General features: G+C 40.2%; 1 protein-coding gene across 1 annotated transcript; it reads right to left on the minus strand.

Annotated features, from left to right (window-relative positions):
• Positions 1-3,801: 3,801 nt before the first annotated feature.
• On the minus strand, positions 3,802-10,967 carry LOC109215887. The gene is made up of 7 exons (XM_019380006.1): positions 8,449-10,967; positions 7,854-8,334; positions 6,876-7,811; positions 6,676-6,686; positions 6,299-6,548; positions 5,153-6,113; positions 3,802-3,818 (listed from the first exon to the last, which is right to left on the minus strand). Exons 1-7 carry the CDS (start codon positions 10,965-10,967, stop codon positions 3,802-3,804), a joined length of 5,175 nt encoding a protein of 1,724 aa, XP_019235551.1.
• Between the last annotated feature and the right edge of the window lie 556 nt (positions 10,968-11,523).

Consider the following 11,523-nt stretch of genomic DNA (forward strand, 5'->3'; position numbering starts at 1 on the left):
AGATTTGATTGAACAAGGGAAAATAGTGTTGAGGGATGAAGAAGCCCCTAATGTGACCAATAATCCGTTGCCCGCTCACAACAACGGGCCGGTAATCGGGATGATCTGTGAAGACAGAGAATTTGATCCAGCATTAAAAGCTATAATTGCTATTGCCGACGCAGAAAAGAAACCCAAGGTAGCCCCGAAGCAAGAGAAAGGGGAGAAGAAGAATAAAAGTGTCAAAACTGAGCCTGAGAAGAAACCTGAGACAAAAGCAGAGACGGAACCTCCTATGGATGGAATTCTCTATATCCCGCGAGGCCGTCAAGAAAAGAAGCTGATTGTGAACCCTCCAAAGAAATTGGAAGTGAAAAGGGGGACGCAAGTGTACATACCCAAGCAAGCCTATGTGGTACGGGGGACAATCAAACCACCTCGGCTGAGTGAGCCAGTGGTTGTTGGACGCGTACCACAGAAGCCTGTGACCAACCCTGCTGCAGTGCCATGGAACTACCATCAGACGGTGGTTATGTATAAAGGGAAAGAGACCCTGGGAGGGCTTCTAGAAAATGTTCCCGCCGAAAAGTACTCAAACATAGAAGAGGTGAACAATGCTACCAAAAGGCGTTCCCCGCCTAAGAGGCCTGTAAGTGCTGAAGAAGCAGAAATGTTCTTTCAAAAAATGAAAATGACCGATTATGAGGTGGTACATTTTTATGAAACTTTTGTCAAGCCTAAGTACAGTAGAGGGGAAGATGATGAGGTTTTCACGGCTGAAGAAAATGAGGAAATACGTGGGGCAATGAGGAAAATGCTCTACGAAACCCACATGGTCCAGCCGGGAGAGGGCACTAGCACTGCTGAGGTGCTATACATGGGACCAAGTGCCAAGCTTAAAAACTGGAAGGCTACGCCATTCCCGATTAGGCGGGAGTCCCGGTAGACCTGTCCTGCCACTTTTTCTGCATCCCGAGTTATTCCAGGGTGTAACTTGGATGTTTCTTTTAGTTTCTTGTCTTTAAGTTCCCGAATGTGAACCCTGTTATGTTCAAAAATTCCGAGAAATGAAATCAATATTTCATCGTTCATTTTTCTTTATCCTTTCTGATTTTGCTATTTTTCTCCTTCATTTCTTCTCTTTAGCTCTAATAATGCAGCTTTAAATAACATGACATGCTGGCGGACTTCATGCCTAGATCCCAAAACGCTGTCAGATTTCAAAATAATGAATCAAGAGTCGAAATGCAAAGAATGTAACCTTGAGGAAATAAAACAAAGAATTGGAACAATTGAAGGAAAATTAGTTCGCGGTTTGGAAAGGTCCATACATTACAACAAAAGAGTGTGCTGTACTCAGGGCACATCCGGGCAGTTGTACCAACAAAGAATGGCCCGCGCTTACGACAAGAAGGTGCGTCCCAGGAATTTTGAAGTGGGATAACTCGTGTTAAGACGCATTCTCCCTCATTACCAGGAAGCAAAAGGAAAATTCGCTCCTAATTGGAAGGGTCCATACATCATCCGGAAATATTACCGAGAGAAGCATTGTATTTGGAAGATATCAAAGAAAATGATCTTGAAATAGCTGTGAATGCAGATGCAGTAAAAGGTACTATGTCTAGGCTCTCTGCGGTGTTGGTTTTGTGCAATTGAGATGACGAAGGCTTTTCTTCTCGCTATCCAAACACTATTAACCCTTCGTAAATCCATTTGAGTCGGTTACCCTTCTTTGGCTACCCTCTTTGGAACCCGGAAGTACCAGTGGAAAAGAAGAAGAAAAGAAAAGAAAAGAAAACGGAAAAGAAAAGAAAAGAAAAGAAAAGAAAAGAAAAGAAAAGAAAAGAAAAAGAAAAGAAAAGAAAACGAAAAAGAAAAGAAAAAGAAAAGAAAAGAAAAAGGAAAAAAGAAAAAAAGAAAACAAAAACAAAACAGAAAACAAAAAAACCAAATGTTTCCCTGAACTACGTTTAACTTGATTCCGAAAGGATACGTAGGCAGCCTCTCGCTGAGATTCAGTCACACCAGTCAATGAGCCTACCAAAACGGTTCCAAAGTTGTAAATTCCATCCAAGATTCTTTTTACCCAAAAACCTTGTCCAAGTCCTTCCGATCAATTGACAAAGGCGTGGGAATTGAAAACATCATTGTTGGAATCTGATGCAATCAAATTGAGAGAAATAAAATGAGAGAGTCTTATCGGTGAAAACCTACGGGCACCATAAGGCGACGGTGAGTAGAGAAATTGAAAATGAGAGAGTCCGCTTAGTGAAAACTCGCAAAGAGCACTATCGGGCGACGGTGAGAAGAGAAATGAGAGAGGTCGATTGGCGAAAACCCGCAAAGGGCGCTGTCGGCCGACAAGAAGACATCTCACCACTAAAAGAGTCCTGGCAAGGTTCCCTGGTTTTGAAATAAGGATTAATGGGTTCACGAGAAACTGGAAAGTTTGTATGGGTCGGGCGTCCAGTCAAGAAGCATGTCATGTCATTTGAAGCCAGCATGCACCCCAGATAAGTCATTCTTTTCCCCCGAAAGGAACGCTTCTCTTTAAAATCATATGCTTGCCTTTTGCATACTTTTCTTTGAATCCCTTTCGGTTTAACTCTGATTCCGTAACAATTACAAAGAAAATGTGGCAGGACCGGTTTCATAGGGCTCCGCCTGGCAAGAGTCGAAGAGAATACCCAGCCTCAGCGGATGCGTCAGTCCAATCCCGATTGACCATGGTGGTTGATGCTTTTGAAGCAAAGACATTGGAAAAGAAAGAAAGTTAAAGGCAAAGGTCCTAAGAGCAGAATAAAGTAAAAAGGCTAGAGCCCACACGGGCGAGTCATCATGAAGTCCTAAAGTTGAATCCTGTCGGTTTGAAAAGAAATTCACCCTCAAGGCAAACGAGCAGCAAAGTTCTCAACGGAAATGAGGTCGGGATCAAGCAATTGGGATGATCGAGGCCACAAAACCAACCACCATTTCAAACTAATAAATTGTTCTTTGTTGGAAACATGTCTTATTCAGAGAAACCGTGCAAGAAGCAGGTGCAACCCAAAAGAAATGAAATGCGCAAGCGCTGAAACAACTCTGCAGCAGGAAAACGACCAAAAAGGAAGTCCCCCCCCCCCCCAAATTCTTTCATGCGTTTTGCTAAATAAAAAGGAAAACATGTAAAGAGGAAAAAAAAGAAAAAGAAAGAAGAAAAGAAATAAAAATGAAAATCCCAAAAGAAAAACAAATCATGGTAGCATAGGATCCCATTCCTTAAATATCACGGCCAAAAACCGAGGATCTCCCTGGCATAACCCAGGGAGCTTTTTCTTTCCAAATCCCGGCCAAAAAACCGAGGATCTCCCTGGCATAATCAAGGGAGCTTTTTCTTTCCAAATGCCCGGCCAAAAAACCGAGGATGTCCCTGGCGTAACCCAAGGAGCTTTTTCTTTCCAAATACCGGCCAAAAAACCGAGGATCTCCCTGGCATAACCCAAGGAGCTTTTTCTTTCCAAATCCCGGCCAAAAAACCGAGGATCTCCCGTCCAAAAAAAAAACCAAGGAGCCTTTTCTTTCCAAATCCCGGCCAAAAAACCGAGGATCTCCCGGCCAAAAAACCAAGGAGCTTTTTCTTTCAAAATCCCGGCCAAAAAACCGAGGATCTCCCTGGCAAAACCCGAGGAGCTTTTTCTTTCCAAATCCCGGCCAAAAAACCGAGGATCTCCCTGGCATAACCCAAGGAGCTTTTTCTTTCCAAATCCCGGCAAAACCCGAGGATCTTTTTCTTTTCGTCCCGGCATAACCCGAGACCCTTTTTCTTTTTTCGGCATAACTCGGTCATTTTCCAGCATAACCTGGATTCATTCACAAGAATACACAATCCTAATTTGACTGCTTAGATATGTGTCACAACTAACTCACGAAATTTTCCTAGTGAAAACTGAGGCAGAAAATTTCGTTCGTTTGTTTGTTTTGATATCTTAAAGCAGGTTGACCTCAAAACATAGGGTGCGAGATGACCAATGGAGTGAGTTTCGTTCCAGAATAAAGAAAGGAAGAAAAGAACAAAAGAAATGGACTCAAATGTGAAGCAAACAAGGATGCGGATTGCTCGAAATCTGATAGAAGTCACAGGCTCCGGTGATCCTGTTTTGACCCAACGCTGCATGAAGAAGTAAACACCTACAACCTACGAGCATCAAGATTCAGATCGAAGTCCACAGCAAAATCAGCTAAGACTCAAGATCAAGCTTCAAGAGACTTATAGATAGGAATCTTGTAACTCATAGTTGATAGGCATAGCTAGCTTAGTTTGATTTTCCTTTTGGTGTAATAAGGAGGTCAGCAAGCAGTAGCAGCAGCAACATCAGTAAAATCACAGCTCCTGGTAGTCCCAGCTACCAAACCTTCCAGAACTACACTGACCTGATTCCTTTATAGCCAAGGATATGTAGGCAACCTTTGAAGCAGGGTTCGGTCAGACGGTTTTCAAAATTGCTTCTCATGGAGTGCCAAGCGGGCAAAAATCTCTCATATTTGCTCATTTATCTTTTCCCGAAAACCCTTCGTGTCTCCGAGCAAAGAGGGGCAGCTGTGAGCACGTGATTTTTGTCTCGCTTAAATTGCTCCTACAAAATTCTTAAAATTAGGATTTTCCTTTTATTATTTGATTTTTAGGATTTAATTGTGTAATTTTTGTGTATTTGCATTTGTGTGTGCATGTTTAGTATTAGATAATTCATAAAAAATACAAATATTGCATTTTTGCATTTAGGATTTAATTTTACATTTTAAGAGCTAGAGTTTTACAAAAAAACGAAAATCATAAAAATTTGACTTTTAGCTTTGAATTTTGTTAGTTTCTTTTAATTTGTCTCAATTAATTGTAGTAATCATCATTTAGGGTTAATTAGGTTAACTAGGTCCCTTTTTTTTTTTTAAAATCCACTAGGCAATGTGCCTAGGGCTAGTTTTTATATATATAAAATAATAATCAAAAACAATTTGTTCAATGATCTAGCATAAAGAAAGAAATAAAATTTGAAACTTACGTAGAACCTATTATCAAAATTGAGTAGTCTACTCAAAATTGATATCACAAAATTACTACTAATATTTGTATAATAAAAACTAGCCCATGTAATGTAATTCCACATGCTGTCCGGATCCAATAGCCCAAATAATATACCCAAATTGCATTTCTTATAAGCCCAACATAGCGTTCCATACTGCTTGCAAATATAGCCACATTCCGTCCAATTATTCTCCAGCACCTTAAATTGCAGATTTAGCCTCATTTCTTGATTCATTTTCCTTGTACACGTGTTGTCTCCATTTGTAACCTTCAATATTGTATTTATTCCTTTGATAACACTCATTGTATCCGTTTGAACCCACCTGTATCTATCATAGTTCTTAATGCTTTCCAAAATGTCCTCTCTGAAATTCACTTTTGCTCTACCTTTGCCAAATTCCTTGTTCGAATCACCAATTGCTGCACCATGTTCTCCTGTTGCTGCTGCTTGTGATGCCTTTGCCCCTGAAGATACTCCTGTTCGATCTTGCCTACAGCATGTGCCAAGATGGTATATATTAGGTTGCCTAGCTCTGTGTGTGCCGCTACTGACCAGTTGACTTCCCTTCTTTGCCTCCTTTGTGTTGCATGATGATGTTCCAGTCGATATTGCTGAAATGCTGCTCAAAATTCTTTGCCAATACCAGCGAATCTTGCAGATTATTATGAGAATAAAGATCTTCCCCTCCTCATCTTGTTGTATTTTTTGTTTTTTCACTGATTTCTGTTTTTCATGAGGATAATAAGTCCTCAAGAGTGTCTGAATCTCTGTATGTTGTGAATTGTATCCCTTCTTATGCTTTATTGCTTTTTCCCACAGGTGCATCATCCAGCTGAGTTCCCTTGATTCTGAAGGGAATTTTGCTGTCTGCAGGCTGTGTGCCTTTTTGATCTCATAGGTTTGAATGCTTCCTTTTTCTGTATGTTGTTGTTGCCCTTCAATTGTGACTAGTATCCTATATTGAAGATTGCTAGTTTCAGTAGATCTCCCACTTTTAGGCATATCTTGCTCAGCAGTGTTAATTATCATGCTTGTTCCTCCACTTGTTTCCCTCCTTGGGTTGAGTACATAGTACTAATACCACCAAGTAAGAGTTAGCCAAGTGAAAGAGCATGATGACAATCTCATACCCTGCAAAAAAAACACACATAGTTAGTCATAAAAGGCATTTTCATACCCTCCTCCATAAGGATTTGAGTATGGTATCTGCCAAATCTTTGAATATTCCAACAACTAATTTTTATGCTGCCTTCATATGCCTGATTCCCTATATCCCATGTTCCATTTTGCTTATGTGATTGCCCAATTCTCTTAAACTTTCTGGGCAATTTCATTGACTGTAGTGCCAGTTTTCTGTCTGTCCATGCTACTGCTCTCACAGTGCTTGAAACTTGTACTGACACTATATCTTGTTTTTCTCTTCTCTTATTGAGCAGCTTTATAATGTGAAAGCCTCCTTTGTGCTCAGCTCCATCCTGCCCATTTCTTTTAAACATTCTGGGCAGTCTCCTGTTGATAAATTTATTCAGCATCCAAAGATAAGTATATATGTATGCCATGTCCTCATCTCCTAGGGAATGAGTATGAAATACTAATACCACCCACAGCAGATGAATTACATGACATGCCATAATACCAAACTCCTACCTGCAAAAAAGAAAACATTGTTAGTGGAAATCTGTATCACCATACTCTCCTCCAAAAGGATTTGAGTATGATGATAATCTGAATGACTCCTTGTCCCTTCCTTCCCCTTTGATACACATACTCCACTCCTGCTTATCTCCTTGCAACTGAAACTCTTATATATGGACATTGTATTTTATCTGAGTTCACCAATCTCCTCCCCTGAACATCTAACTCCTGAAATCCATAGCATTCCATAGGTCCATTGTCTAGAGCATAATTAGCAATGTGGTCAACTAACTTGTTACCTTCCCTGAGAGTATGTGACAGCTTTACATTAGCTGTATTCATTAATTCTCTAATCTCCTCTACCAATGAACCTATCACCCAAGGTGGCTTCCATTCTCCAGTTATTGCCTTCTTTAACACCATTGAATCTGTGTGTAAGTCTATGAGGATATAGTCATGATGCACACAGAACTTCATAGCCTCATAAATGGCCTTGGCTTCAGCTACTGAATTTGTACCTTCTTGTATTTCCTTGCCACATGCATACAGAACATCACCCTCTTCATTTCTCAGGACAAAGCCAATAGAGCTCCTACCAGGATTACCTCTAGAAGCTCCATCTGTATTCACTTTCACCCAACCTTGTTCTGGAAATTCCCACAGAACCTTTGTGTATTTAAGAGTTAGTGTGAATTGCTCCATCATCCTCAACATGTCTGGCCACCTGTGAGGGACCTGCTGCACTCCTGGCTTCCTAACCTTAATGAGAGACTGCAAGGTAGAGGATATCTGGTATACCACTCTGTTGATAGTGACTGCATCTCCATATTTGTAGCAATTTCTTCTCTTCCATAACTCCCAGACACTTACAGATGGCAATGCTTGCATAATTGGCTTCAGTCTTGGTATTACATCTATAGTCCAGCATTTGATGATGGCTTGATGTAATGTGATTCCTTCTATAGCCAATCCTGCATGTCCCATGAAGTATTTCCACACCTTGTTTGCTGCATATGAAGTAAAGAACAAATGCTGTGTTGTCTCCTCTTTAGGTTCTGCACAACACCAGCACTTGGATGCCATCAAGTACCCCAACCTTCTGAAAAAGTCATCCAAAGGCAATTTGTTCCTCCACAGCTTCTACATGAAAAATGAAATTTTGAAGGGCAATCCTTTTACCCATATCATCCTGTATGATGCCCTTGGATCAGCTCTCCTTCTCAAATATTCCCAAGCAGATCTATCACTAAAAAAACCCCTAGGTTCTAACATCCAGTATGGTGTATCAATGATCCCTTCTGCTGTAGGTGGCTTAATATTCAGAATTATATGTTTTGCAAATTCTTCAGGTAGTAACTCAAAAAGTTTTTCAGCATTCCAGCCACCTCCTTCCATTACCTCATATACATTATGCACAGATTCATCAATTCCAAAATCTTGAGGAACCAGAAAGTATAGTGCCCCCAAACTAGTCCAGTTGTCAAACCAAAATAATGAGGATCCCATTTTTGGATACCACATGATCTGATGCTCAATCAATTCCCTACACTCCAGCATCTTCCTCCATATATGTGAGCCTTCCCTCCATGGAACTATCACAGAGTTTAATTTTTTACAATATTTTTGGCTCATGAAAGCACTCCACAGACTAGGTTTTGTTCTGTAATTCCATCAAAGTTTGCAAAAAAGAGATGTGGCAACATCATGTAAGGACCTAAACCCAATCCCCCCTTCCACCTGTGGCATGCATAAGGTTGAACATGAAGCCCAATGCCTGTTATTTCCTGTGACTGAGCTGCTCCAAAAGAACTGGGCAAAAATTTTATGTAATCGATTGATCACATACTTAGGTGGATTAACAGCTGAGAGTAAGTGTATTGGCATGCTCTGCAGCACATGTGCAATAAGTACTGCCCTTCCCCCTATTGACAATAGCTTGCCTTTCCATGTCTGAAGCCTATCCATTACTCTTGTAATCATTGGCTGATAATACTCCATTTTCCTCCTTGAGTAAAATATAGGACACCCCAGATATATGATAGGAAACTCTTGTCTCTTTATACCTGTGATTCTCTCTACCTTATCTGCAACTTCAAGGTCTGTTAAATGATGAAGATAAACTGCAGACTTAGCTTTGTTTACCAACTGTCCAGAGGCATTCTCATATGCTGCAAGAACCTCCATGATAAGCCTTAAAGATGTTGCATCAGAAGAAGAGAAAATAATAGTATCATCTGCATAAGCAAGATGATTTATTTTTGGGCTCCACTTAGGCATTCCATATCCACGGAAGTGCAAATTCAAGTGCAGTGCATTAAGACCTCTTGATAGTGCCTCTGCAGCTAAAATGAACAAAGTAGGGGATAATGGATCCCCTTGCTTCACCCCTCTAGATGATGTGAAAAATCCATGTGCTTGACCATTGATTAGCACAGAATACCAGTTATTTGACACTATGCCAAACACCATGCCTATAAATCTCTCTGAGAACCCCATTCTCCTCAAGACTTTGGTAAGAAAAAGCCAAGAAAGTCTGTCATAAGCCTTGGTCATATCTAATTTCATAATCACATTAGGACCAGCCTTTGTTCTTAGTCTCATGTCTGTGACTATTTCCTGGGTGAGTAAAATGTTTTCTACAATGCTCCTGCCCTTCACAAAACCAGATTGTTCATCAGATATTAGACCTGGTAACATACCTACCAACCTCTCATGAATCACCCTGGATATTACCTTGTTAGTGAAGTTGCTCAAACTAATTGGTCTCAGGTCAGAAAATGTACATACTTCTTTTTTCTTTGGTAACAGAACCAAATTAGAATGAGTAACACACTTAAGTAACTCATGGCCATTGAAAAAAGCTCTTACCATATCAAACAGATCTCCTCCTATTATATCCCAGCAAGATTGGTAGAATTTGCCTGTGAAACCATCTGGTCCTCCTGCACTATCCCCATTAAGACCAAAAACTGCTGTTTTAACCTCTTCTAAAGTTGGCTGCTTTATCAATTCTGAGTTCTGTCCCATATCTATCAAAGAAGGCACATGCTCTATGATTTCAAAGGAGGTAGGGACTGCATTTTCTGTGAACTGGTTTTCAAAGAATTTGATTGCCTCCTTTGCTATGTCTTCATCTTCTTCAATCCACACACCTTGGCTATTTTGAATTCTGGACAGCTGCAACTTCTTCCTTCTACCTCTAACTTGTGCATGAAAAAATTTAGTGTTCCTATCTCCATCTTTAAACCAAGACATTCCTGCTTTTTGTTTCCAAAATTTTTCCTCCACGGCTAAGAATTTAATGAGCTCAGCTTGTACTTTTTGCAACCTTTGTCTGTTTAGCCTAGTAGGATTTGCTTCAAATTCAGCTTCATGAACAAGGACAACCTCTTCCAAACTAGCAATCTTCTGAAAAATGTCTCCAAATGTTTTCTTGCTCCATTCTGATAATACCTTCTTGAGCTTCTTCAATTTATGGTTGAATATAACATAAGGACTTGCACTAAAATCAGCTGTCCAATTTTGTCTCACCACTTCTTTGAAGGATGCATGATCCACCCAGAAATTCAAAAACCTAAATGGTTTCTTCACAGGAGGAGTCTCTAAATCACACTTGAGTTGAAGAGGGCAATGATCTGATCCTATCTTAGAAAGATGCTGGACTTCTATGCCTGGAAATGCCTGCTGAAACTCTGTATTTGCTACACACCTGTCTAATCTCTTAAAGATACAATCTTCTTCTGCCCTTCCATTCCACCATGTGAATATACTGCCCTTGAATCCCAAGTCCATCAAGTTGCAGGTGTTAATACAATGCCTGAAATCATCTATTTCATTTAAAGATACTGGGAGGCCTCTAAACTTTTCTTCCTCATCCCAAATAACATTAAAGTCTCCTCCCACTAACCATGGAACTGTCATATCTTGTGCCATATAGTACAGAGAATCCCAAAGTTCAATTCTTTCTATGACATCACACTTAGCATACACCAATGTAAGAACAAATTCAAAATGTGATTCTGTATGAAGCAATCTCAAAGTCAATTGCTGGACCAAATTGTACACCACTGTTACTTCATATACTTCATCAATGAAAGCCCAAATCTTGTTTGATACATTGGCAATTACCTGTGCAAAACCAATTCTATTTCTATACCTTTCCAATATTCTAGCTTGTTGCATGGGTTCCATAAGTCCAATGAACTCATAATGATTCTTTCTATGTAATTTGATGAGCCTTTCAAATGCTTGTTGAGTATTGACTGACCTTATATTCCAAATGAGAGCATCCATTACTGTTTGGATTGAGAAAGGGATAAAGTCCTCCTTGTTTGAACTCCACCTGCAGGGAGAGTTGTGTTCTCTTTCTGCTGTTTCTTCTCTCCTTTTACTGCAGTTTTCACCTTTTCCAGATGCCTAGGTGAAAGGTCACCTTGCTTAGCTATATTCTTAAAATTCTGAGTTGTGGATTCTTGCTCCATGTCATAGCCTTTTCTGAAAGCATCCTCATCTGCTTCATCATTCTCTATTGCACCACCAGTGTTCAACTCTATTTGCTGTTGAGAATTATGCAGCAAACTCTGTTCCTCTCCTCTCTTCAGTTCCTTTAATTGGTTCTGCTCCAATGAAACAGTACTTTTTGTTGTGCCTGCTGCCTTATTGGATTGCTCACCATTCCCATCCTTTACCACATCCTGTTGCCTTTCTTCTACCACATTGTTCTGAATTGCTCCTTCTATTGTTCCTCCAGGATCCACTGCTTCCACTCCTATTCCTTCTATGACTTCTGAATTCTGAACAAGAGTTCCAGGTGCATCAAGTGCTTTTTTGCTTACTGCTTGATCTTTGA

This window comes from Nicotiana attenuata, unplaced genomic scaffold (assembly GCF_001879085.1).
Source record: "Nicotiana attenuata strain UT unplaced genomic scaffold, NIATTr2, whole genome shotgun sequence".
NCBI lineage: Eukaryota > Viridiplantae > Streptophyta > Magnoliopsida > Solanales > Solanaceae > Nicotiana > Nicotiana attenuata.

What these genes read in the sequence shown, in the direction of transcription:
- LOC109215887 (XM_019380006.1), bottom strand. Translation starts at nt 10,967, where the DNA reads ATGGATGCTCTCATTTGGAATATAAGGTCAGTCAATACTCAACAAGCA. An exon ending in TCAGTCACAGGAAATAACAG is followed by an intron (nt 8,335 to 8,448) that starts GCATTGGGCTTC and finishes ATGGAATTACAG; the next exon opens with AACAAAACCTAGTCTGTGGA. An exon ending in CATCATACAGGATGATATGG is followed by an intron (nt 7,812 to 7,853) that starts GTAAAAGGATTG and finishes TTCATGTAGAAG; the next exon opens with CTGTGGAGGAACAAATTGCC.